The sequence below is a fragment of the Malassezia globosa genome (genome assembly GCF_000181695.2).
Source record: "Malassezia globosa CBS 7966 chromosome Unknown mgl_sf_2.1, whole genome shotgun sequence".
In the NCBI taxonomy this organism is placed as follows: Eukaryota; Fungi; Basidiomycota; class Malasseziomycetes; order Malasseziales; family Malasseziaceae; genus Malassezia; species Malassezia globosa.
In genome coordinates this window covers 62,931-89,385 of record NW_001849872.1, presented here as the reverse complement: position 1 = coordinate 89,385, position 26,455 = coordinate 62,931, and the positions used below count along the sequence as shown (strand labels likewise).

Here is a 26,455-nt window from a genome sequence, read left to right as displayed (position 1 = left end):
AAATATAAAAGCGAGTCACCAGACCAGCCGAAGCGGAAACGTGGACGTCCACGTAAACGCGAGTTAGAGCCTCATGAAGAAATTGCTCTTATTGCTTTCAAGCAATCAGGATCCATCCGACCATGGAAAATCATCGCACCTGTTGATCGGCCGCCACAATACCCAGAAACGCACGTGTTCTTCCGGATGCCCCAAACGAAAAGACGACCACCTTTGTTAGATTCGCCTGAGGCACCAAGAGCACCGCCATCTAAATGGTGGCATTATACGCGGCCGATTCTCAAGGATGTTCCGGCGCGGAGGCCGGATGGCCAGACGTCGGAGCCGTTACCTTTAGCGCCACCCGGGAGACGGCCACGAACACGTGTGGACTATGCAGGGCTACAGCATCTTCAATTAGCGAATCGGGCTCGAGGAGTGCAGTTGAATGTACAGGCGCTATGGGAACGTCGAGTTACTAAGACGAAGAGAAACGAGCCAGAATCTACAATTACACCACCAACATGACGCGATAGAATATGCGAAACAAGGACACCTGTGTAAGAATAGGCAAGGACGTACAAGGAACACGATCAGGTATACCATGACGGAAATGAAACACAAACAAATGAGAGAGATTTGCAGATCACATATGGTGCTTTTATTCGCGATATGCTCCTGTACAGGTTGGATGTGGGAATAAAATGGTGAAGATGATGACATGCACGCAATTGTCGATGTGAAGTAGTTGTCGAATGAAAGCGACAATTCCGCCGACCATAGACACACGAAGATGAGTTCCAAAGCCATATATCCAAGCTTGGAGCTCGCCTTCCAAAGTCCGATAGGACGACTTCTGTACTCGAGCCACACTTGAAAAAGCGCATATGCAAGCGAAAGGGGTGTGAACACGATCGCCAGGATAGGACTCATTCCCACGGCCCACTCGAGGTCCACGTCATGAAGGCTTTTCCGTAAGCGCACTCCCACGGCCAGTGTTGAAGAAAGCACGGCAATGTTAATTACACGCAAGATGAATGGCACAAATGGATTACGGAGCAAAAACGTCACAAATTTTTGGTGCCACGAGGCGCTGCGTGACGATGTTCTGACACCAGCGCCCACGACTGTATTTCCAGCGACTTTGACATTAGAATCGGCACCCAATGCGTTTTTGAACGACCATGGTTCATTCCATCCGCGAGATTCGGTCTTGTTTAAGGTGAGAGGATCTGTGTTTCCTGGCACGGTCATCTTTTCAGAATTTGTATTCATAATACTCCAGCCCATCATATCATGCAACGGTGTCTTCCTAGCATCTTCGGAATTAATTCCCGCAGGTTTTGACACTAGCTGATCAAGTGGGCGCGAATGCACTTGCTCCGGATTGTTGGTATATAGCCGATGCACGGACTGCTTCTGTAAGTTTTGCCAATTTTGAAAATCCTCTTGATTGTATGGCATGTGCATCGGGATACGAATTGAGTCGAGCTCTGCGTAATATTTGGTTGGGAGCTGGAACGTTTCCTCTTCGGCACCATCCTCGCGGATCTCGCTCAGAATGGGCGACACTACCGTTGGGCGGGGATTCCCTTCGTGGAATTGGGCACCTGTGCCAGATTGCTGTGCTTGGGTGCCCATGCCCGCATCGCCAGACCACGGGACCATTACTTCCTCACGAGCTTGATTAGGAGATCGAAGACACTTGTCCTATTGCACAGTCACCGCTTCTAAGAGACAAGTCTGGTAAAATTCACCTCCAACATTTGGACCACCTTTCTCCTGACCTTGATGCCCAATTTTGACACAGCTGCTGCATGATCTCGCATGGCCTCCACATCCAACCGTGAACGAATCACACTGAATGGAGATTGACATCCTTAAGATATGAACATGCTACGATTGTGGCACCCAGTCCGCCAACTCAACGAGATACGCCATGCCTAGACGCACGAATTGGAGCAAGTGTGGGAATGAAAATCCAGACGCGTCATAAATATCACGAGAAGTCTGCGTACATGTCAGGATACGTGTCCACGTGAAAGCAAGCGACCAAAGAAACATACATGAATCCGCTGCAAGTTGCAGTCTTCAAAAGGACTGGCAGTTTATTAGCCTAGTTTTTTTTCTCTGATACGTACGCTTCAATGACAAAAGCGCTTGGTTGACCTACGCGTGTCCAGCTCGCGTGATCGCTCGCTCCGTATTCAAGCAACGTGCGTGCCACGGGTATATGTAGGTAGTGACTCGCAATTCGTTCGATGCATGAAGTAAGAGAAGGCGATACAAAATCATCCGCCAGTCCAATTCTTTCCCTTGTCCCTTCTTTTACAAAAGCAGTCATATCCATTTGCAACACTGCATTGACACGCACGCCCTGTCGAATGTATTCATCAGTCACAGCTTGACTGCCCAGAAGACCGCCCTCTTCTGCTGAGTACCAATGGAACTCAACGTCAGATTCTGGCGCCCAGCCAGCCTTTCCGAGAGCGCGAAGTATCTCCAGAAGCGTCACAGTGCCACTACCATCATCGTCTGCGCCGGGCGCAGCAAACACCGGTAGGAAATTTACGCTGTCCTGATGTGCGCCAAGAATCGTGATCCCACGCTCGCGTGTGAGTGTGGAATTGGTGCCCTTTATATGTAAAATGATCGAGCTTTGGGGCCAGCTGTGTTGGAAAGCTCTGACATTGGTGTTGGCAGTGAGTCTGCGAGCGAGGCTCTCGACTTTGCCTTGCAGCCATTTTTGACTCAAGACGCCTGTGAAAGAGTTGTAGTACCGTGTGAAAAAGGAGGTAAACTTGTGTAAATCAGCGCGTGGCCCCTCTTCACTCACATGGGAAAATGCTTGCTGAAGGAGCTCATCATACCGCATATGCTGGGGATATGTTTGTTTGTCTTTATTCCTTTCTAAAGTAGCGACAGACGCCCATGTATCAGATACATCAATAAAGCGTATACCGCGATAACGGAGCCACCACTTGTATAGTTCTGATACGTATATTCGCTTACCGTCCGCGACTTTTGATCAGTATACGAAGGCAGAAATACGTACGCTCCAGCACACGCTTGTCCCAGGACGAAAGCGCACGCACATGTTTCAAATTATCGTCTACCGTGTGGATAAAAGATGGGGATGTATAAGGCTGTTGCACTAGAGGCTGCGCTACAACAAAACTTGCGACGCATGCCAAAAGCGCTAGTGCACCCATACACCCGCACCGCATGTTGAACAGTACAAGGAACACGCAACGTTAAAAGCTCAGTAATAAATAGGCGCGCTGCATTGTGGAGAAACATGATACGACTTTCTGTGTGCGGGCTATGTCGTTGTTTGTTCAGCAACTCGGGAGATGGGGCGAAGGACACTGCCTAGCTGGGGTGGATTCCATCATTTTATCGCGGTTGATCCTATTGCTTACCTCAGCAACGAGAGAAAAAAATTTTGGTGCCGAACGTCGTACTCCTCCAACTTTGGCTCCACGCCGACGTCGACGCCATGAAACGCAGCCGAAGCATCGCGGGACATGATGACCCGCAGCCGAAGCGCAAGGCACCGTCGCATACAAAGCGTGAGGAAGCGCCAGTAGCGCCCCATATCGCTGCTAGACCACAGATGATGACCTCGTTTCCACGAGGTGGTGGCACTGGCTTGACCCCTGTCGAGTACCGACAGTCCGTGCTTGAGGGACGCCAGGAGTCCGCTGCGTCGGATGATTTATTCCAAGAATCGTCACAAAGAAAGCGTGTCAAGACGAAGAGTACAACTCAGAAAAAGAATAGGAAGACGGAGGCTAAGACTGATGTACCGAAGGACCGCGTGCGCGTTGAGCTTTTGAACTACAAACGCCTGCTTCCTGGTACAAAAGTGTTTGGGACGATTCTGGCCATTCATCCATTGGCTCTTGTTGTTTCAATATGCGATCAATTGCTCGCGCATGTTCCTGTCACGAGCGTTAGCAAAAGGTTGACCGATCGATTACAGTCGGCACTGGATGAAGAAGAAAAAGACGAGGAAAGTGACGGTGAGGACATTCATGAAACAGAAGAAGACGAAGAAGAAGAAGGAGAAGACAGAGACGATTCATCGCCGCCTGAGCTGCATGAGATTTTCTCCGTTGGCCAGTGGGTTCGTGCGAGTGTCGAGTCTGTGACAGCAGCCGGTTCCAAACGCCAGTGGGGCATGGGCCGTGAGGGTGGCGAATATGAGCGAGAAAGCCAGCGAGTCCAGCTCACGATGGAGCCGACTATTGTGAACGAGGGCATTCGTGCAAGTGATCTGAGTCCCGGCTACGTTCTATCTGCGGCTGTTCAAAGTCCCGAAGACTACGGATACACGCTGGACCTTGGCATAAACGATGATGTTCATGGTTTCCTGCCGACGAAGGATCGTTTGCGTGTGGGTTCTGTTGTTCTTGTCGAGGTTTCGTCCGTTGACGGACGTGCAGTGCGGTGCCAGCTTGCCACTAGTGGTGAGCCTGCGCCTGTGACGACGGCGCCATCGCAGAGCGCGATGCTGCCCGGTGTTCCTGTGCGAGCTTTGATTACCTCGCATGTGCCGCAAGGACTCAGTGTCAAGTTGTTTGGTATGTGGGATGGCACGGTTGATTCATTCCATGTACCACGCGGTTTGGCTCACGACGATGCCGCGCTGGCGCCAGGAAAGAAGATCATGGCTCGAGTCCTTTGGAACATGCCAGCAGATTATGAGCAGGCGCAAGAGGCAAGTATTGATGCAGTTGGTGCTCGTCGGATTGGTCTTAGTTGTGTATCACATGTCGTATCACTAGAGACGCCATCAGCGGCAGGATCTGTCCCACTGACTCATGCCTTTCCCATTGGAATGCAGCTCCGTGTGCGCGTTCAGGCCGTGTTTCGTGAGTGGGGTCTTGTGTGCGAAGTACCAGGGCAAGACATACCAGCATTTGTGCATATATCGAGCGTGTCTGACGAGCACATTGATACACTATCGGCGACGTCAGGTCCGTGGCGGGTGGGCACGGAGCATGAAGCGCGTGTCACAGGCCATGCACTCACTGATTGCCTTCTCATGATGAGCATGCGCGCATCAGTGCTGTCGAAGGAGTTTATGCGCGTAAGTGAGGTGCCTATTGGCCAGGTTGTGCGTGTGAGCATACGAAAAGTCACACCCAAGGCGATTTTCGTGCGCATGAACGGCAATGTCGACGGAGTGGTGTTCCCTATGCATTTTTCCGATGTGCGCCTGACGCATCCCGAGAAGAAATACAAACCGAACCTGGAACTGAAAGCCCGCATCATTCACACGGACCCGATGCGAAATCGGATTGTGCTTACGTTGAAGCGCTCTCTCATTACGTCGGACCTGCCTTTGCTGGCCAAGTTGGAAGACGTTCGTGTAGGTGTTGTCACGAACGCTGTCGTGCTGAAGCAGCTGCCAGCGAGCATGTTGGTTGAGCTGGGTGGCACACTGCGTGCAGTTGTCCCATTCGCTGAAGCCTCAGATACAGCCATGACATCCGAGCAGCTGGGTGAGCTGAATCCGACCGGCAAGGTCGTCAAAGTCCGCATCACAAAGTTTGAGCCAGAGACTGGTCGCATTATGGCGAGCATGAAACAGGCGTCATCTGTGTACTTGCAGAGACTCAATGTAGATGCTGTGGATGTGGGCGAGCGTGTGGCAGCACGCTTCGCTGGCTGGCAAGACGACGTGGCTATCTTGGTGCTAGAGCCATCTGGCACGCGGGCATTGCTATCGTTGCATGATCTTTCTCGTCAGCGACGTGTTGATGCTGACAAAGTCCGTGCGTCGCTGGCGGCGAATGAGCTCTTGTCAGACTTGTACGTTGCGAAGAAGAATGCGGTCAAGGGCTATGTTGTACTAAGCTATGAGTCGCCAGATGCTTCGAAGACAGTGGAGGTCGGTGGCAGATACGAGGCGCGCGTCGTGGAAACGCATCATGACAAGCTATACAGCCTCGTCTCGCTGTTGGGCACGCCATGCCGTGCACGCCTGCATGCGACAGAATGCTCCGACTCATTGGCAAATGCAACTCTTCCTGATGTCGGAGACCAGTGCACGTGTATTGTATTGAGCGTCCGAAAAAAGAGGCGTGAAGCTGACGTGTCAATTCGCCCATCGCGTCTTGCACCGAGTGACGACGTGAACGCGTCAGTCGATGATCCTGTTGTGGACAGTACTGCGCAGCTGGAAATTGGCATGCACATTCGTGGCCTTGTCAAGGCCGTGACGAATCACGGCGTGTACGTGTCTTTGGGACCGCATACAGATGCACGTGTCATGATCAAAGAATTGTTCGATGAGTATGTGAAGGATTTCCGAACCAAGTTCCAGGTGGGCCAGTGCGTTCGGGGAACGATCCTCCAAATTGAGCCAAACGGGCAAATTGAACTCAGCTTGAAAAAGAGCCGCCTCGAAGGTGTGAAGCCATCTGCTGGTGCATGGTCAAAGATTCACGAAGGCGAGAAGGTCAAAGCGCATGTACGCGGCATCACTGAGTATGGAATATTTCTGCAAGTGGACGGCACCGACGTCAGTGGGCTGTGTCATAAGAGCGAGCTCTCGGATAACAAGTCTGCAAATGCGATTCGAGCATTTGCCGTGGGTGACCGAGTGAAGGCGGTCGTCCTGAAGATGGATGCTGACAAAAGACGTGTGGCGTTTGGACTCAAGCCGTCGTACTTTGATGATGGCGATTTGGACGATGTAGACGAGGAGGATGACGAGGATGACGAGGATAATGAGGAGGATGAGGAGGAAGGGGATCTCAATAGTAGTGAGAACATTGGTGAAGAGGATGACGAAGATGAAGACGTGGATGAAGACGAAGATGAAAGCATTGAGGAGGAGGAGGAGGAGGATGACGATGAGGATGATGGCGACGACGACGAAGAGCCATCTGAAATTGACGTCGAGGCTGAAGATGTTGATTTTGATGGCGACGCGAGCGACGATGGGGATGAGGATGTCGTTGATTACGAGCTTGATACCGAATCAGAGAAGCCAATGCGCTCAGTCCAAGAAGGATTCCGTTGGGGCGCTTTGAATGATGTGCCAGACGATGACGACAACGGCGACGATGATGATGATGATGACGATATGGACGGAGCGCGACGCTCGTCGCAAGGTCTCGAAAAAGTCCATGTCAGATGACATCACCGCCGACCTTGCAACGAAGAAGCTTGATTCCGCCGCAGACTTTGAACGTGTCTTACTAGGCTCACCAAACAGCTCTTATCTGTGGATCCAATTCATGACCTTCTATCTGCAGCTAGGCAACGTCGACAAGGCCAGGCAGGTGGCACGACGAGCCATCCAAGTGATTCACTTCCGCGAGGAGCAAGAGAAACTAAATGTCTGGATGGCACTGCTAAATGTCGAAAACATGTACGGCTCACCGGAGACGGTGGAGGCTGTGTTTAAGGAAGCTGCGCAGTACAATGATGCACTGGAGGTGCATTCACGTATGCTGTCGATTTACGAGCACGGCAACAAGATTGACGACGCAGCAGCGTTGTTCCCACGCGCGGTGAAAAAGTTCAGCTTTGTACCGGACATGTGGATTCGCTGGTACGAGTTCTGTCTCCGCCATGATCGTGAAGACGAAGCGCATGCACTCGTCCCGCGCAGTCTTCAGAGTCTGGACCGGAAGCAACATCTTCGTGTGCTCACAGCCTATGCGCTTGCTGAATACAAGCTTGGTGATGTGGAGCACGCACGGACCATGTTCGAAACGTTAGTGTCACGGTATCCAAAACGCACAGATATTTGGTGGCAGTACATTGACCAAGAGGTCCGACTGGAAAATGCCGCTGGAGCTCGCTCACTGATGGAGCGTTGCTTGGCCGCACGCAAGCACACGACCAAGCAGGTGAAATCGCTCTTACAGAAGTGGCTTGTGATTGAGAAACGCGTTGGTGATGAAGCTGGCGTGCAGCGGGTCCTGGACCGTGCGCGTGCTTTTGTGGCTAGTGTGCAGAAGCGAGCCGCCAGTATCGGAGATGACGATGCACGAGACGAAGACGAAGAGGACGCACAAAATGATGGGGACGACAGTGACGACTTCGATGAGGGTGAGAATTATAAGTAAGATCTTGCGCCGCAGCCGTGTGGCATGTGGTTCCATGTGCCGGGTGGACAGGAATGCTTGTACATGTTCATATGTGCTTTTGACGAGGGCTGCGACGCCTCACTAGTGCCACCTGCCTTGCCGCTCTCCCTCTCCCCTGATCGTATCCATGGTGTGACGCTGCCTTTTTCTTATTCAGATCGCTCCAGCCCTCCATTCATTACATACATGGGACGTTCTCACTCTCTATAGAACTAAATGAGGCCCTGGTCCTCTTCCGTCGCATGATAGCCAGCGCGGCGCATAGCTCCCAGCACACGGCGTGCTTGAGACAGTTCTTTTTCGAGCTTGAGAACTTCGACCTGCTGCTCCATCTCACGGACCTTGAACTCGTGCGTTGCCATACGAGAAAAGTCGAGGTCGTCCGTGCCGCTCTGGCGGTCGGTGATCATTTGCACTTGCCTCACAAGTGACCGACATGCATCCGTTACGGCTTTCGCTGCACGCTCAAGGCGTTCCTGTGTTTGTGACATAAATTCGCTCTTGACGCGAGACGCAGCGACAAGCTGCACTGTAGCGGAGCTGACTTCATTCGACGCCACAATCAGCTGCTCAAGGCTGTGCGTGCTCATAATGACGCCATCCGCAGTCTCAATAAGCATCGTAGAAGCAAATGCGACGGCACGTGCAGCGGAGATAAGACCTTCCGTCCAGCGGTTGTTCTTTTTGTAGAACTGATGTGCAGAGCTTGTACCACGGCCCCGCGCGACAATTTCCTCTTGGCTCTCAGTCGATGCCCGAATGAGACCGCCAATGGCGCGCATGATCGCCATCGCAGCTTCCAGAATCGTGTCGTGGACCTTCAGTTCCGTTGCTGAGTACCGATTGGACGTCTTATCGCGAGCGAGAAGGGCTTGAAGCCGCAGCGTCGCTTGCTCGATTGTGTTTGCTGCCGACATCATTTCCTGCTCGATCATATCGCCCAGCTCGCCCTGTGGTGCGCGCTGCCCTATAAGCGCTTGGACACCATCCGCCAGGCGGCCCAAAGCATCGTTGGCTTGGGCATTCTGCTGCATAGCGACATGACTCCGCTGCTGTGCGGACATGCTCGCCAAGCGATACGACTGCACGTTCAGGAAGAAACGCAGCAAAACGTGACCTGCATCAACAGCGACGCTCGTGAGACGCTCCATCGCATCTTCATTCCTGCAGAAGCGCAGGATACCCTTCACATTCACAACAGAGTCTGATGCAGCCTGTGCAAGCTGATTCGCACACTTGATGACGTTGACATGATCGTCACCAAGCTGCTGCTCGACAAACAGGGAGAAAACGGCTGCAAATTCATTCGCTGACGCCTGCGCCTTTTCAATCAGCGAGAGGACGTACTCAGGCGTCGCAGTGACGCCCTGCATCGTGGTTGACGCGGGCGTCTCAAGCTCGTACAGTGCAACGTCCAACTTGTCGGCGCACGCTTGCAGGATCGAGTCAAGAATCGCACTGAGCTTCTTCGAGTTGTCGAGAATGATCGTGTCGATCTGGGCATTCAAAGCATCATCCGACGTGCCCTGATCCACGCGCATGTCGTTCATCTGACGGATCGTAGAATCCATGCCCTCCTGGAGAATGAGCGCCTCGGCATCTTTGGCCTCCAGCTGTGCCTTGTGAGAAGCGAGGGCTTCCTCCAGCTCGCTGATTTGTGCGTTCATGCGCGACATGATGCTCGACACTTCCGTGCCGCGAGCCTGGACAGCGTCTTCTGCCCGCTCCTCAGCAAAGCGCAGCTCCCGCTTTAGACGCTCCACCTCTTCTCGTTCGCCACCACGTGCCCGATCCAGCTCAAGTCGCGCGCGATCACGCTCACGGATCATGTCGGACATTTCAAGGTTCTTCGCCTTCACATCCCGCTCCATTCGCTCCATCTTGTTGATCGCCTCTTGTGCACTGCCGGCCTTGAGCTGCACCTGCTTGTACTTGGACAACAACTCCAGATGCTCATTGCGCAGCTGCGAGTACAGTTTCGCCAAGGCCTCGTATTTCTTGCGCCAAGTATCGACTTGCTCCTGTAGCTGTGTAATCATGTCGTCCTTGCCGGCCATTTGGGCATGGACATTCTGGCCCGCTGCCGATAGCTCCATTTCCAAGGCTTTTACACGCATGTCATACTGTTGCAGCATGAGCTGGTCTCGCTCGTATTGGCCCCGCATGAACAAAAGATCTCGCTCCAGCTCTGCCGCACGTCCGTGGATTTGATGCATCTCCTGAGAACGAAGAAGTTGCTCTTGTGCAAGCCGCTGCTGCTCGGCTTGAGCCGCTTGCTGTTCAGCAAACTCCCGCTCGCGCTGCGCGGCACGCTCTTCATTTCTCCGAGCTTCATCAGCTTCCCGCTCTTTGAGCAATCGCTGCTTGTCTTCAAACTCCTTAAGAAGCCGCGCCTGCTCCTCAATTTCAGCCTGCGATGGACTCTGTTCAGCAGGCGGCGATGGTTCACGTGGTGCTTGCTGCGCTGGCTCACGCGCCGGCAGTTCGGGGGCGTCCGGCGTTGCGAGCAAATTCGGCGGCTCAGCATTTAGTCTGGGCACGTTAATCAGGCTCGTGAGATATTTCAGACTTGCACATTCAAAGTAGAAGCGACGTAGCTCATAGTGCTGATGCTGGTAGCGACCGCGTAGGGGCTCCAAAGCGTCCATTGCGTCGGTGCGTCGGTGCATGGCACGGAGCATCGACGTCAAGAACTTGTAGATGCCATAAGATTCTTTGACAAGCGGGACGAGCGAAGAAATCTGGCACTCATTCGCACGACCGCGGAGCGTTGAAAACACAAGGTGCTGGAACTTTTCAATGCGGTCTTGCAAGTTCATTAGCTCAATAATCGTTTCATAGCCCTCATCGGGATTGTCAATGTTCTTTAGCGACACATATTCCTCATATTCAAAGAGTCCATTAAACTCCTTGTGCACACGATGAAAACGAAGCTTGGCATGAATAAAAGATACGTATGCCTGGATCAACTGACCATAGTTTCGAGGGGTATTCCCAGACATACGCGCGCAGGTATCGAGCCAATTTATCTGCGCTTGTGCCTCGCGCAAGACAATTGGATGACCCTCCTGAAGGATCTTGTGCACGACAATGAGTGCCTTGAACATTTGGATCTCGTCATTCATAATGGGTAACACGCGCAGCCCCGACCAAATCGACTGTGAAGACTTGTGATCCCATGTATACACGATACACTCTGAGACAATGTTAGCCAGGTATCTTACAAGTGCGCGCTTCTCAGATACATACTTCGTACATGCTTTTGTTTTGGAGACGTCTCCTCAGGACTTGTGGCTTTTCGTAAGTGCACAGAGAGTTCCTGTTCAACTTTATCGCGGTCAAGTGGCCTTGACGCACCACCCACAAATGGTTCTATGTAACGAGACCTTGTCGTTAGTACTTTGTGCGGCATAATTCATCGACATACATGACGACGTCGTTGGTTGGCCCCGCCTTCGCTACTCTTGGTGGGTTTTCTTGTCTTTTCTAGCCTAGTCTCGGGCAATCAACAACAGCAAAAGTCTAAGCGAATGTGATCCCCTGCTTTTCCGTCTCGACACTCCCCAGATCACCCACAATAGCTGGACGTTGGAGCCACTCGGTGTACCGGAGGTGCGAAAGAGACCAAGGCTCTTCTACCCCCAAGAAGGCACACACATGCATGTGGCAATGCATCCACAATATGCATCCACCTTGACTTACCTAAGCAACAGCCTGCATAGGCCCGGTTGTTTACGCACCAAACAAAAGGCATGGATATCCGCAACCCCCTAATGGCGGGGGCAAAAATGTATGACCAAGGTGGGGTTCGAACCCACGAGTAACGGCGGAATAGCAGGACCTAAAGCCGTCGCAGTAACCACTTTGCTACTCGGCCAAACCAACAATCGGAGTGAGCGTGAGGACGAATATAGCAAAAATATGTATCTTTGTGCCATTCGTATTCCTCTCGTTATGCAAGATACCTGAACTGAGGGTCATTACATTTGCATGCCTACGTTATGTATTGATGGAAAATAGTTCATGGAGTACCATGCTCCAGAACATGTACGCATATGTTTCGAAGCCAGGATTCACAAGCGTGTCCTGATTCATTGATTGACCCAGCGTCAGCTCGCCGAAGGGAATATTCCGCAGTGCAGGCTGGTGGTTCATCGAACACACAATCTTACTTGTCTGACCACGCACATTCGTTGCGCTCGAGAGCTGAAGCATGTCGTTGCGAGCGTTGTTCAATTGTGCAATGCGGTTCGGGTAAGCAAACTGCTGGCCATTTTCAATAGGTGCAGGCGTCGAGCGAGCATGCATACTAGTAAAGAACCATTCGACCGTGTCATTGACTTTGGTCATCGGTACATGTGTGCTGCGCCACGCGATAGGGGTAGACGGACCCAGCTGCTTGCGAAGCTCCTCGATCATGTCGACCATGCGCGTGCGCCACCAGTTGATCCGCTTGTCAGAAAGGTCGTCATTGGCGTTCGTACGCAAATCTCTCTTGTCCTGCAATGCCCACGCAGCCAAGTCCCACAAACTCGATGAAAACACCACGAGATCAGGGCGGCTTGATAGGGCGCGTGGAAGATTAGGAAAGTTAGTCGACGCACTGCGCGATGCCATTGATTCCAGGTACGGCTTTAGCAGGTCAGATACACGCTTCTCAAAGTTTCCGGGTGGATAGTACCCTTGCTGATATCGCCACAGTTCGTTCGTGTCGGCACCATAGTGGTAAAAGGATGTGAAAATGGTTGAATATTGAGGAACATAGCAGTAATCTGCAAGAAGCGCGTCTGCCATGTTCTTTCCAGGGAAGGTCAGTTGCTTCAGGGCGGCACCCCACGGATGCGAAGAATCAACCGCAACTGGTTGTTCTCCGACCATCTCACAAAGATCCATGATCATTGTCCGGTCCACGGCGTCGCCCACCAGAACCACGGTCTTGTTCCTCAAACCTTGCATGAGCTGAACCTGTCTCTGACTCGACACACTCAATGAGCGAAGAGGCGTAGCTGCATCTTGCTTAGCTTTAGGCAAGGTTGCAAGCATGTCAGGTAGCACCGTCGATGGTGGACACGATGGATCAAACGTTTTCCACAGCGGGAAAGGACTGTGAGAGATGTAGCCTGGCTGGAGGAATGGATTGCAGCTTCCAAGCCTGACCTTGGCATTATTGTACGTTGGCAACGACGCCGTATTCCCACCCGGCACCCCAGTCAGCGTGCAAAGAAAAGAGATCGCGAAAAACACGGACGACAACACTGTTAGGATACTCCCAATGCTATGCACCTTGGCGGCCGAAGGGCTCATGCGCGCACCGCCCGTTAGTGGCCGATTTCCAGATGCATCTGTAGTCATGCCAGGCAAAATTTCGAGATCGCTTGGCGGGATGTCAGTCTTGCGTGCTGTCGGCAATAGACGACCGCAATTGACGGCACTAACTTTCCCCTGCCGGGTCCATTGCTGTCTCGCCCCGCTCGATGAGCGCGCGATAGTGTGTCACGTGTACAAACCTCCACCATGTGACCGTCTTCATACTTACAACATGGTTCATTTTTCCAAGTGTGCGTCTACATAGAATTGAGCCCTCGTTGTTCAACTAGCTTGGTCAGAAGAGGGACAACGAAAAAAAGCCAAGCATTACATTACCAAGCAAAAATCATTTGAAGATACTGGTTTCATGTTGGGTGCTTGCTCGGCCATTCTTTCTGCGAGGAACACTTTTTCGGACTCTGACAAAAGCCCACGCTTATTCCGTTCCTGCATCGCACGGATCATAGAGGCGCGCTCCTCTGCTGCATGACGCTTTGTAGTCCATTTCGTCAGTGCAGAATGTGTTCCGCAACGATATGAATATGCCTGCTCAGTAGTAGGATTAGCTGAACATTTGTCTAAGCTGGCAGATGTGCCTACTGGCATGAGGTCAGTAAACACGGCCTCATGGGCTTTGGACGATGGAGTGGTACAGTCAAGAACTGGACCTTGACTCGATATCTTTTTGAAAGAAGGTGGTTGAACTTTTTTCCATGCATGCACGGTGGCATGAACCTTGGATTCAGCTTGACACGAATGTTGTGAAGGCAGGCGGTGTGCTAAGCAGAAATTGGCGTGACATTGTGGGCACTAGACACGAGAGACACGTAGAGTAAGTAAGACCTGGACGTACTCGAACAGCCAAAAACATGGGTTTCTGGCATAAACCGTAGTGGCATAATTCTTTTGAATCCTGCGATTTTGCATCTGTCTCTGATAATAAAGCCTGACACCCACCATTATGTACCGAAGGAAGCGCCCAGTGCGATTCCAGGATACGTTTAACATCCTCGTCGGAAGCACCGCGGAACCAGCCCTTGGGTGGATGATCGCAGAGTGGACATAAGGGTACAAGTACATCGACATGAGGTTTTGGACAATTGTGTGCGTCCTGACTGAAGTGTTTTGAGCAAAAGGGATAATGACACCCACTGCATTTTAGTGGCAAAAATTCTTCACGGCGGCAGAAATGACACGGCGCCCCAATCCAGAGCATAGATCCTGTGTTCCTATCATGATTCATAGAAACTTCTCAAAAGCTACCGGCTCCGTGAGAGCGCGGACAGTGCCCTAGCTTTCTTGCGGACGGAGACGTTGGGAGCCTACGTTCAGCGTGGTGCCAGCCATCTACGCCCTAGTTAGTTAACTTTGTGGAGAAGTGAGTTCAATTCGGACAAAGTATGAGTCACGTGAACTATCGTGAATGGATCCTCGGCTTGGCACCGTCTGCAATCACTAAGAATCAACAAGATTGGCTATATTTTTAATGAGCAAGCAAAGTTGAGGCGAACGGATCAACAACTCAAGTGCAGGTTTTTTTCAAATGGACGCTGCAAGATCCGTGCAAAAAATTAATAGTGATCTATTAATTGTCACAGCCCTTGGATCACACTACTTACCCATCGACATTTCACATGCGAATACCCACGAACGCCTCGCCGTGCAGTATTCTGATACATTTGCAAAGGGATCTCATTTGGGTGCAACCACCCTCGTCGAAAGATATGCCGAGTCAAGATCAAGTGCTTGCTGGCGTTGTGGAGATCGAGTGCCCCAGTGATCGCGCGATCGATAAACTTGAAATTCGGTTGTGTGGTATGCAAAAGATTGCAATCCCAGAGAAAGTAAATGAAAAATCGAATCAAGGACCATTATCTGTACGGTACGAGGATCATGTCGTCCTCGACCGCACGCTCACTTACACATCAGAGAATCTGCCGACACATTCCGCACGCACAGCGCGAGGACATGCACCATTCCTCTCACGCATCACAGAGACGGATTCAGATACGGCGATTTTTCTTGAGCGAGGTGTCCATGACTTTGAATTCCATTTTATTATTCCTGCTTGGTGCCCGCCTTTTGAGCGCTGTCGCTATGCGCACACGCATTACACAATCACAGCGATGGTGGATGGTGCAGGGTTAGGACGTCTTGGAGCCCCTGTAAGCGCTAGTCGAGAAGTCGTGCTTGTGCAGCAGCAAACTTTAGACAATGGACCCCTGCAGCTAGATATGCTGTATGATGACGTTCATCCAGCATTAGGTTACATGACCATCGCGGTGACAAGTGCGTCGCTAACGGTGGGTGGTATTGTGCACTTATATGTTGTACATCCTAATCCACCGCCCAATCTGAATGTGCTTGCCATCAATGTTATCATTGAACAAAAATACGAGTTGTACAACAAAGCGACAGGTGAATGGATGCCTGTTCCAACGGATACACTGCGTGTGTGGGACCTTGGAATTCCAGCGCCACGAACGCGCGAAATGAACAATGCGAAACACTGGGCACAGGGCCTACTCACGGCCGAAGGTGTTCAGCAAGGGACAGCATCGCGGATAGGCATGATCGGCAGAGCAGCACGAAGTTTTCTTACGCCGATGGATGCCCAAGCTCAAGAGGGTATTACTGATTTGCATGGGTACCAAATCAAGACGGTTCTTCGTCTGCCAAATGACCGGAAACTTCGCCCATCAACAATGCAAGGTACACGTACAAATATTCGTATTTCCCATGAACTTGGTGTGGATGTTTTGTTCTCTCTCACGGACAATTTGGAGGATCGAAAGAACAATGAGATGTATGGCTTACCAAAGACGCAGGTGTTTTCTATGGTCAAGAAAGTGCGTATTCCTTCGTGTGAGTGCACATTTGACGCTATTCACTTGCCACCATATTCGGAAGAGTCGCCATCTATCGCCACGGAAGGAACAACACTCTCTCGTTCTTCATCATCACATTCGCTTCTTTGCCCACCAGCCACTATTCAGCGCTCGATGTCTTCTGCATCTCGCTCATCGTCCACTCATTCGATGCTGCAGCCGCCAACGCCTTTTTTTAAGCAGCATCGACAGCACGGGCCCTTAGATAATGACTGGTCTCGACTTATGAGCTCGTTGACTTCCCTCTCGACGCGTTCGCATGCACCTTCGCGCAATGCTAGTCTTGAATCGTCGCCAACACGGCCAAATTTTTTCTCAAGGAATTCGTCTAGCAACGCTTCTCGTGTGCCTTCACCTCCGCTAGATTCATCATCCGGCTACAGCACGCCTGTGGTGCCGGTGCTTCGACCGAATGATACTTGCTTGCAGAGTACACAAGCTGATTCGCAACTGCAACACACACGCTCGCTTTCATCAACTGACCGCTCAGCACCAAGAGCGCTGCTCGCCGGCTCGCCATGGGCCGTGTCACATCTACCTCCGCGCACTGGCGAGAGTCATGACACTTGCAATTGTGGACTGCAAACGGAAGAGCTGATCGAGGCAGAAGAGCGCCTGCTGGAAGGAGCTCCCACTGCACCCGGTGCATGGATCCAGCGGGTGAAGGTGAATGAGGCGCTTCCTCCTTGGACGCCGAGCACAAGGCCAAAATCGCCCACGCACAACTGGTATGAGACGTATATGCATGGGAAGACACCTTTCTCGAACAAAAGTGAGTCGTCAATGGCCAGTCAACGCAGTGCTTCGACGCCTATGTAAGTGTATATATGTAGAAAAAGGCGGTAGTGGGAATGAGAGAAGTAGTAAGATGACAAAGGGAAAAAGCGATGGGCTCCGCTAGAAGTAGAGACTTGCAGCAAAGACAATATCCCGCCTGACTAGCTGTTGACAGGTTTCCATTTTTTGATATAGAGGAGCGTTGCCAATCACACTAGCGCATTCACGCACTTCCCGGAATGTTTCGTCAAGTCGCGTGATACATCGGACAATGGTTCCCTCGCCGACGTCAGTAAGCTGCATGATGTCACTAAAATGCAAACCACGCGTCCACTCATATACGACTTCCACGAGGCCTGTGTGCAAAGTCGAAGCGTCGTCTTCCGGCTGCAGATGATGAGCCATTTGCACAGCCGCGATGCGGTCGGCTGTCTTTGAGATGTGGTCCAAGCCCCTCTGGAGCGTGTCGTTCAGTTCGGGCGTCAAACTCGTGTTTTCGCGGAAGTGAAAGACACTGAGGAGTGCAGCAATCTCGTGTGGTTCGTAGTCCACGAATGTGTTATCAAGGATCAGCTCTGTCATGATCAGTTCATTCACACTGCGGATACCGCACGCGATGCGCCCCTTCAGCATAACGGTTTCTGATTCAGGGTCGATGAACCGCAGCTCCTTCAGCACGTCCACACGTTGGTGATAGTCGGGCAAGAGCTCCAAGTTCTGATTCGACAGGGATGCGCTAACTTTGGCCATCTCCCATTCAGTTAACTTGCAGATGGTAAGAAGCTTGAACTCCTTATCGAAACCTGGCTTCTGCATCAAGCCTTGTTCAGGTATAAGCTCAGACAAGATCTGATTGCGATCCTTCTGTGTGTCCTGGAAGTCGATGCGTCGCACACGAGACCAGTCAGCCTCCAGATCCAGGATGGCTCGGGCCGCTTCATCGCCTGCTGCTTCCAAGTGATTGCGAATTTGTTCAATGCTGGGGCGCAATAGATCAAGACCCTGTTGCAGCTTCGCCTGACGTCGGGACTGGAACAAAGTAGCAGGAATAGGCACGGAGAAAGACGAGACAAAAGCAATCTTTGATAGCGAAACTTCTTGGAGCTCAGGCATATATTCACTGTCACGAGCCATGTCCTTGGCAAGCTTCGACGTTACCCAGAACGGCGCCTGGTGCTTTTCCAATGGCTGCTGATCTGGTAGCACCGCAAGCAGTACGAGGAATTTCTTGTTAGATGCCAACCGCACAATCATTGCTGGAGATAAGATATGTGTACCTGTATACACGAGAACGACACGACCTGAAGAGAAGAGCTTCGCACCCTGCGGATGCTCATATGCTAGAGCTAGGAGGTTGTCGTTCACGCGTACTAGCTTGTTCGACAAGTCATACAGACGAGAAAGAGCGTCAATCGGCAATGAGGCAGAGGACTCGAGCCTCTTTGTCCAAGCATGAAGCTTGTGTTCGAGATTCTTGAGCCGTCCCTGATGTTGCGGCATTAGTTTCTGTGCCGCATTCTCAGAGAAAGAGCGCTTGATCATGTCCTCGACTTTGAGTGTTTCGATCCGAAGAAGATTCAGAATCATGCAGTACGTGATGCGGAATTGCGACTTGAGCTTAGTCGACTCACCAAGGATCATGCGATTCAATGGATTCAGCTCTGGATTGTCGGAGAGAATAATCACAACGCCTGTCTTGTCCAGACCACGACGGCCCGCACGACCGGCCATCTGTGTGTATTCGCCCGGAAGCAGATTCCGGAATTTGTTGCCGTCATTTTTCCGCACACCCGAGAACACCACGGACCGCGCCGGCATGTTGACACCCATGGCAAATGTCTCTGTGGCAAACAAGACTTTCACCAGGGTGCGCTGGAACAAGAGCTCCACTAGCTCCTTGACGATGGGCAGTAGACCACTGTGATGCACGCCGATACCTCGGGACAGCAAGTCGCGCATCCGCGCGATCTGCGGTACTTGACGATCTTCCTCTTTTAATCGCATTAAGCTGCGTTCAATAAGTACATGCACTTCGCTTTTCTCCTTCGCGGTCGACAAGTCCGTGTTGGGAAGCGAGTCTGCATATTCTTCGCACTTTTTTTTGGAAAACACGAAAACGACAACAGGTAAAAGTGATTGCTTCTTCAAAAGGCCGACAATGTTCACCCACAAGGACCGGTCTGACGCCATACTCGGGCGCGGACGACCGACACCACCGCCCGCACTGCTGTTGCCGCCACCACGCCCGCTAGATCCGCCAGACCGTCCGGCCGGACCACCACCTCGGCCACCTCGATGGCCGCGCTGTGCACTGCTGCCGGTCGTGTACGCCGCCTCACGTTCCTTCTTGGACAGAAGTGCGTCAGCTGCTTCATTCACACCCTTGCTCAGAAAGCGACCATTGGCATCGACAATTTTATGCAGTTGCTTGCCCGCGTACAGAAAGTGCTCGAGAGGGACAGGCCGCTTTGGCGTCGAAATCACATATACATCACGGCGCCGCGTACGGCCTACCCAATCGGCGAATTCCTGCGTGTTCGGCACAGTAGCGGACAACAACACCGTGTTGACATAAGCGGGGAGAAGAATGATGACTTCCTCCCAAACGACACCACGCTCCTGGTCATTCACATAGTGCACTTCATCAAAGATGACGAATTCCACATCGCGAATTAGCTCGCCCGCTCGATACAGCATGCTGCGGAGTACCTCAGTCGTCATGATGAGGCAAGCGGCCTCGGGATTGATCTTCACATCGCCCGTGACAATGCCGACATTTTCTGCACCGAAAGCCTGCTTGAACTCACGGAATTTTTGATTAGACAGGGCCTTGATGGGTGACGTATAGATGCATCGCGACATGTGCTTCATCGCTAGAGCTATAGCATACTCTGCGACAACCGTTTTACCGGCCGATGTGTGAGCTGCAACAAATACCGAATCGTTCCGTTCCAAATGGTATACAGCCTGCTTCTGGAACGTATCGAGCTCAAATGGGTACTCGTGAGCCATCTGTGGCACGAGCTCGTGAAAGTTCGACATTTTCTTGGATGAGTCGACCATATGAGCCCATTCGCGCTTCTCCTGGGTGGGCCGAGCCGCGGAGTCTTGAAGAAGGCGCGGTAGATATTCGTCCGGCAGTAATTCGTCGACCTTCGCGTCATCATTCTTGGGCGGCGGCGCAACATCTGGCCTCTTGTATAGCCCATCATCATCAACGGTAATGACATGGCGGTCAAGAAACCGGGGCGCCACATCCTGAACGTCTCCCATCCATGCAGGCGCCGTCGTGTCCAAGAACTCGGGAGCAGTAACATTGAGACCGCGAGAAAAGCCCGGCGGCACAGTGCGGAAATGAACATCATCTGTGCCTGGCATTTGGCCCAAATCTCCTTCCTCAATGTCTTCGTTTTCTTCGTCTACATCTTGCAGACCACCAGGCCGGAATGGCGTCGACGTCAACGAGCCACGAACATAATTCTGCTTCGAAGCTAGTGGCCGCTGGAGCGACATGTCAATGGCTTCTTCGCCCCGTTTCACAGCATCAGCTACCACTTCTCGGTATCCAATGACCCGACCCTTGAGACCAGACCGGATGAACTGCAATGACGTGATACATGGTGACGGATCGAGAGCTAACATCTGTTCGAATTGCTGCTCTCTGTCCCAGTGCGTTTGAGAACTAAGCATCATAGACGCATCAAGCCCATAAGTGGGCTCCAATATCTCATCAGCAATCGCAGTTCGACATGCCTCGGCATCCGCGCCTGGCAGTAGAGCGAGCGCCTCCCACATGTCGAAATCTTTTCCGCCTGGAGAGGAGAGAATGTGAGTCACGTCTCAGACGACGGCGTCCCTCGTGAGTGGGAAATTACTCCACATAAGCGCCACGAACTGGTCGTCTACAACATCAAGCTACTCCACGAACGGTTGCAACATATATATATATACACACTGAACCTTGGGAATGGACATAGTTCGCGAGATCCATGGGCTATTACAATACAGATGAATATACCTATTTTTTTCTTGAAGATCAATTCATTCTGATGAAGGGAAACCCTTCCAAATAGATGATTGATTCAATGAATCAGGCGCATGGTCAGATGAACTATGCAGGCTTGCCATTGGTCGTGCTTCCAAACATTTGTAGAGAACAATAACGTGAGACAGATATATTGGCATTCCGTAGAAAGGTGATTGAATTGAGCTAAGATCTGAAGCCTGTTGTGAGGGGTGCCTAAACCCGCAAGATAGTTTTTATCAAAAGCCTGGCATAAGTACATAATCACATACAGCAGTCACAATCAAATGGGCACAATGGTGTACCTGTCGTCAGAGCAAAAGTCACACATACCGCCACCTTTGTTCAGTTTCAGCTCATCCTCCGTAAAGACGCGGAATCCCTCTTCAGTGCGTTTGCCTGCATTAGTGCATCCCATAGTGTACGTACGATCCTGGCCACGTGAGTCGGCAAAAGCAGCGTCATCGTCATCTTGAGGTCGTGGAATAGCTGGCTTCTTCTTGACCTTTGTTGTCGTTTCATCATGCACAACAATAGGCACTGCCCTGGCCTTCTTAGCCGTGGTAGGTGCTTGACCTGCGTTTGAATCATCTGCCTCCATAGCATTTCGATTAGCTTGCTTTTTCTTCAGTTTCTTTTCGGTTTTGACATCATGAAAAGAGCTCCCAGTCTCTGATGTCGCGGACGGTGCATGTTTGAGTGCTTTGGACTTCTTTGCTCCGCGAAGCTCCGACGAGGCATCACCCTGTGCTAGGGAGGCTTTGGTAGATGATGTGTCTTGTAGGTTCTTGCGCTTCTTGCTAGGGTTTGGATTCACTTTCTTACTGACTGACGAAAATATGTCATCCAATTCTGACATCGTATGCTCGTGTCAAGCGTGTCCTGCGGAGAAGTAGTTCTGAGACGCGATGGTTGACCGTGCATGGAAAAATGGGCCCCATTTGTGGAGCTGCCTGGCTTATACCGATTTGACCTATACATGCGTAAACGGAGTGAGGAACGACGATCGTTTGGTGCATTCCATCATGAACGTGCCAGGCGTAGCCGCGGTCGTTCAGTCGATCATGCGGCCTGGTCTGCTCGTTCCGCATCTTCGTGTAGCATGTGTGTACTTTCGATCAACTTACCCAGCGATTTCACATCTAAATTGGAAACAAATGTATGCGTCAGGTGCACGGTACATTGTATTTGACAAGGATAATTGTCTCGTACGTGTTTAGGGATCCTCCCACTCATTCTAGACCGTGCCTCATAAGGACGCACTAGCGGAGCCACTTGAGGCAGCATGGAACGAGTGCTGCGCTGTCTTTGGTTCCGACAACATCCTGCTAGTGAGCAATTCGGCTGGTTCAAGCTCTGATCCACAGGGACTGGGTGCTGAGTCTGTATCATCGCACCTGGGAGTCCCAGTCCTATGCCACACTACAAAGAAGCCGGGAAGTGCATGTGTCCGACAAGTCGTGGAGCATTTCCAGTCATTGTCGCTCCGGCGGGCAGAACCGGCGTTGCCATTGCATGTCTTGGTGGTGGGCGATCGAATCAGCACAGACATGGTGTTTTCTCATCGTATAGCTCGTCAATTACGAGAAGCGGACCAACGAGCTCAGTGCACAAGCATTCTCACGACACAGCTTTGGGGTCGTGAGAGCTTGTTCACGACAGCACTTCGTGCCCTCGAATCTAGTGTGCTTCGTCAGCTTGCTCGCATTGGCATTCCTCCTGGTGGGTCATGGTATGATCAACGAATGTCACCATCATCAGCTCTTCATGATTGGATCTCTATACCAGCGGTCCCAACATCATCGGAGTCTGTGCTACCGTCGCCTCAGCGCTCTTCATGGGTACAAGCTATTCGTTCACGTACAATTGACCCATTAAAACGGTCCTGGCTGGCTATGACACATGAACTATTTACAAGTGTCAGGCATATTCGTCAACTGACATGGTCCGTGTTTACGGCGGCGCCGACGAAACAGTGGCGTTCGTCCTGGCGTCAGCCGCACGGCCCGTCACAAAGTGCTCGGCAATGGCCGCCGCCATCATGCACTCGTCGCATATCGACATATGCGCCTCGGTCCACAGATGCACGCCGACCTTTGCCTAGATCGCCACCGACGCAAAAAGCACAAACAGCACGATCGTTATCGTCCGCGTCATCGCCACCACGCACTAGCACGCTCTTTGGGATTCCTTGGACGAGATGGGTTCTTGCGCTCATGGCGCTCATTCTGTTGCCTACGGGCTTTATTGGAGGGATCAAGCTGAATGAACTTGTAGACTGGTGGCGATCAGGCGACCTGTCGCATGAAGGCGAGGATCTAAGCACGATTCCCCAGCCAGAGGTTCAGGAAGCAGTGGATGCATCTCTGTCGCACGAGTCACGCACGCAGCAGCGGAAAAAGATCATGAGGTACGTTGGAGAACCCAAGCTTGAATATGCAGTTTATAACATACGCTTAGTCTGGAGCTTGAGCATTTTCACTTGCGCCGCGAGCGCGAACGCATTGTAGACAAGCTTGGTCGATTGAATGAACGGCACGAAGCAAGCAAACAGATCTAGGAGAGCACGAATGCCGCATAGTTCTATAGGACTTTGGGTCATGCAGCAACCACGTAATCCACGGTGATGGTCATATGCTGTGTTGGGGGGATTTTCAGCGTAGTTCCCAGCGACGCGCGCGGGCCGCCCATAATTCCTCGACATGTTGGTTGGGTCTCAGAACACACCCTCTAACGCTAGGCGTGTGGGCGCAGTGAGAACAAGAGATCGGTTTTGAGCGACTTGTCACGTTTTGCTCGTAACGACGTCGACAAAAACAAGCGACTGGTTTGTAGGCGTGCGACAACGACACGACAGTTGTGACAAGGCGTCAAAGTTTGATTTCTATCTTTTTTTTTTGCGCTATGATCTTGCTGGGCGCTGAGAATCAGATTATCCGCGATGTGCTCACGAATAAGTTTGCGGCGCCTGGTGCCGTAGACCAAATGTTCACAGACTTTGATGGCGTGTCGTACCATATGGAGTCAAGCAAGGAAGGACCGCTAACACTCTCTATGGACATTCGTTGCTGGCCGGAGCTCGCGCAGTATGGTGCGATGGAGAGCTTGCGTCAGATCTATGGAACGTGGATTCGCGACGTGCCCGAGCCGGACTATCAAATCACACTCTCCTTCGACTATGGGTCTGTGCCACCAGCAGGCGGTACGTGCGATGGTATACACTCACACATGTATGTGCAGCTGATCGTGAGACGCTGATTCATGCTGTATCCATGCTGAAGCGCAATGCTATGGCAGCGCCGTTTGAGCGGGCGTTCCGCGAACAGGCTGAGTTGGAGCAGAAATATGAGCCGGGCAGTGCACATCCTTCTGGCGAGCTTCTGTCGTTACACTATCGAGCTGACGAGTCGATGTACATCCTCCCTGCCCATGACCGCGTGACAGTGGTCATTAGCACACGCTTTGAAGAAGAGGCCGATCGCATCTTTGGCAAGGTATTTCTTCAGGAATTCGTCGATGCTCGCCGACAGCCGTCGATCCAAAATGCGCCGCAGGTTCTGTACTCGAATCGCGAGCCGCCACTCGAAGTACGCGGTGTAGTGCCAGCGAGCGTGTCTGAAAACACAGGCTATGTCACGTTCGTGCTATTCCCCCGCCATTTCCAGCATCCGGACGTTCGTGCGACGACAATCTCGCACATCCAACTCTTCCGCGATTATTTGCACTATCACAGTATGTATCGATTGCACGCCACCGTCTCGACACGCAGTACTGACGCCGACACCCTTTTCTTTTTGCACGACCACTTCTAGTCAAGTGCTCGAAGGCATACATGCACAGCCGCATGCGCTCTCGCGTTGCCGAATTTCTCAAAGTTTTGAACCGTGCAAAGCCTGAGTATGCTGAAAAAGAACGCAAGACGGCAAGCGGTCGGACGTTCCGTCGCGCATAGACTGCATGTATATTACGTACGCTACGCCGTAGCACGCCAAGCGAGCTCCGTCCATATATACTCGCTCTCGTCCTGCCGACCGAGTCCAGGTCGTCGAGGAAGGCGCATTTGTTGCCGTTTGGCCAGCCGGAAGCCATGCCGCGCGTCTTGTGCTGCAAGCGCGTCATCGACCGTCGCATATAGTCCAGCGAGGCGCCCAGCTGTTCGCACTGGGAGCACAATGTGTGCACGAGCGTCGGCATCCGTGTCAGGCAGGGCTAGCAAGTACACGATCGCCGCAATGAGCCATGTGGCATGCATGGGATCATACACGGGATCTGCAACAAGTAGAAGCGAGATGCTTTGTGGCGCTGGAGGCGTACAAGCGACGCTCTGGCCGTGTGCACGCTCCGGATACACAAGGTCATGCAATGCACGCCAATCTAACGGCATGCATTGGACGTCGACATGTTCCTCAGGCACATGCAGGTAGTGTTCCACGTTGTAGAACAAATTTTTCATCACATCGGCGTGATAGTCCGTCACGTAGACAGTGGGACGACAGGCATTGGTCCACTGCCCAAAAATATGCGACACAACGTGAGCTGCTACCATGCCAACGATGCCTGTACCCGCCCCTAGTTCCATGACTCGGAATGCACGCTCATTGAGCCACGTGCTCTTTGGTCGGCTCGATACCTCTAGACACTGGTGCCAGGCACTTGGACATCGCACTAATAAGTCGCAGAGGATCACAGAACTTGCATACGTCTGCACGCCCACGGCATCAGCAGCTTGTGCGGCACCTTGGACGCTGTGTGCATCTGATGGTGGCAGCGGCGCATCGCGCACGCACACAGAGACGGACATGCGTGCTCCAGGAACAGAGGAAAATGATGCACAAGACGGGGAAGGTACTGTCGTATTCTGAGCAGTTTGTATGTGAGGAGGAACGCCCGTTTCATCCTGGAGTGGAAATGTGAACTCACGCACAATGTCGCCATCATCCAATGCAGATGTGCATCCAGAAAGGATCTGAGCTGCATGTTCCGTTGCAGCACGGCGCGAGTGGGTATCTGAAATCCAAGAAAGCTCTGTCTCAACGACACGAGTGAGCCAATCCAAAACAAACGAGCGTTCCGTAGGATCAGCACGCGCTGCATCTAGCTCGTCGAGTAACTCATCGTCAAGATCGGCCGGCCGCTGTTCTGCTGAGCCGTACAATATATCCACATGTCTCAGTGCCGACTCCATGGAGGCCAGAGTCGGCTCTGTGCGTAAACGCGGCAAGGCACTTGTTGGTGGTAGTGCCAGTGCTGCACGAGCCTCGTTGGCCCACTCCGACATGGATCGTCAACCACTTCCGTGCGATTTAAAAAAGGAGCTCGTTTCCTGTGTGCGTTCGAACTTTGGCACGCCTGCTTCACACACACACACA

At 52.0% G+C, this 26,455-nt stretch overlaps 12 protein-coding genes across 12 annotated transcripts; 5 read left to right on the top strand and 7 right to left on the bottom strand.

Moving 5' to 3' along the window:
* Positions 1-457: 457 nt before the first annotated feature.
* On the bottom strand, positions 458-1,620 carry MGL_0867 (uncharacterized protein; the record flags this gene model as incomplete). Its single annotated transcript, XM_001731547.1, has 2 exons — positions 458-484; positions 562-1,620. 2 exons carry the CDS (start codon positions 1,618-1,620, stop codon positions 458-460), a joined length of 1,086 nt encoding a protein of 361 aa, XP_001731599.1.
* Positions 1,621-1,875: 255 nt separating this feature from the next.
* MGL_0866 (uncharacterized protein) lies at positions 1,876-3,206 on the bottom strand (the record flags this gene model as incomplete). The annotated part of the gene is made up of 4 exons (XM_001731546.1): positions 1,876-1,989; positions 2,046-2,079; positions 2,121-2,739; positions 3,035-3,206. The coding sequence occupies 4 exons, from the start codon at positions 3,204-3,206 to the stop codon at positions 1,876-1,878; spliced, it is 939 nt and encodes a 312-aa protein (XP_001731598.1).
* Positions 3,207-3,478: 272 nt separating this feature from the next.
* On the top strand, positions 3,479-7,132 carry MGL_0865 (uncharacterized protein; the record flags this gene model as incomplete). The annotated part of the gene is made up of 1 exon (XM_001731545.1): positions 3,479-7,132. The coding sequence occupies one exon, from the start codon at positions 3,479-3,481 to the stop codon at positions 7,130-7,132; it is 3,654 nt and encodes a 1,217-aa protein (XP_001731597.1).
* A 100-nt stretch (positions 7,133-7,232) lies between these two features.
* On the top strand, positions 7,233-8,069 carry MGL_0864 (uncharacterized protein; the record flags this gene model as incomplete). Its single annotated transcript, XM_001731544.1, has 1 exon — positions 7,233-8,069. The coding sequence occupies one exon, from the start codon at positions 7,233-7,235 to the stop codon at positions 8,067-8,069; it is 837 nt and encodes a 278-aa protein (XP_001731596.1).
* Positions 8,070-8,302: 233 nt separating this feature from the next.
* Positions 8,303-11,092, bottom strand: MGL_0863 (uncharacterized protein; the record flags this gene model as incomplete). The annotated part of the gene is made up of 1 exon (XM_001731543.1): positions 8,303-11,092. The coding sequence occupies one exon, from the start codon at positions 11,090-11,092 to the stop codon at positions 8,303-8,305; it is 2,790 nt and encodes a 929-aa protein (XP_001731595.1).
* Positions 11,093-12,089: 997 nt separating this feature from the next.
* Positions 12,090-13,442, bottom strand: MGL_0862 (uncharacterized protein; the record flags this gene model as incomplete). Its single annotated transcript, XM_001731542.1, has 1 exon — positions 12,090-13,442. One exon carries the CDS (start codon positions 13,440-13,442, stop codon positions 12,090-12,092), a length of 1,353 nt encoding a protein of 450 aa, XP_001731594.1.
* Positions 13,443-15,121: 1,679 nt separating this feature from the next.
* Positions 15,122-17,104, top strand: MGL_0861 (uncharacterized protein; the record flags this gene model as incomplete). The annotated part of the gene is made up of 1 exon (XM_001731541.1): positions 15,122-17,104. The coding sequence occupies one exon, from the start codon at positions 15,122-15,124 to the stop codon at positions 17,102-17,104; it is 1,983 nt and encodes a 660-aa protein (XP_001731593.1).
* Positions 17,105-17,182: 78 nt separating this feature from the next.
* Positions 17,183-20,857, bottom strand: MGL_0860 (uncharacterized protein; the record flags this gene model as incomplete). Its single annotated transcript, XM_001731540.1, has 1 exon — positions 17,183-20,857. One exon carries the CDS (start codon positions 20,855-20,857, stop codon positions 17,183-17,185), a length of 3,675 nt encoding a protein of 1,224 aa, XP_001731592.1.
* Positions 20,858-21,369: 512 nt separating this feature from the next.
* Positions 21,370-21,945, bottom strand: MGL_0859 (uncharacterized protein; the record flags this gene model as incomplete). The annotated part of the gene is made up of 1 exon (XM_001731539.1): positions 21,370-21,945. One exon carries the CDS (start codon positions 21,943-21,945, stop codon positions 21,370-21,372), a length of 576 nt encoding a protein of 191 aa, XP_001731591.1.
* Positions 21,946-21,994: 49 nt separating this feature from the next.
* Positions 21,995-23,646, top strand: MGL_0858 (uncharacterized protein; the record flags this gene model as incomplete). The annotated part of the gene is made up of 3 exons (XM_001731538.1): positions 21,995-22,294; positions 22,328-23,496; positions 23,547-23,646. The coding sequence occupies 3 exons, from the start codon at positions 21,995-21,997 to the stop codon at positions 23,644-23,646; spliced, it is 1,569 nt and encodes a 522-aa protein (XP_001731590.1).
* A 344-nt stretch (positions 23,647-23,990) lies between these two features.
* On the top strand, positions 23,991-24,898 carry MGL_0857 (uncharacterized protein; the record flags this gene model as incomplete). The annotated part of the gene is made up of 2 exons (XM_001731537.1): positions 23,991-24,288; positions 24,327-24,898. 2 exons carry the CDS (start codon positions 23,991-23,993, stop codon positions 24,896-24,898), a joined length of 870 nt encoding a protein of 289 aa, XP_001731589.1.
* A 161-nt stretch (positions 24,899-25,059) lies between these two features.
* On the bottom strand, positions 25,060-26,364 carry MGL_0856 (uncharacterized protein; the record flags this gene model as incomplete). Its single annotated transcript, XM_001731536.1, has 1 exon — positions 25,060-26,364. One exon carries the CDS (start codon positions 26,362-26,364, stop codon positions 25,060-25,062), a length of 1,305 nt encoding a protein of 434 aa, XP_001731588.1.
* Between the last annotated feature and the right edge of the window lie 91 nt (positions 26,365-26,455).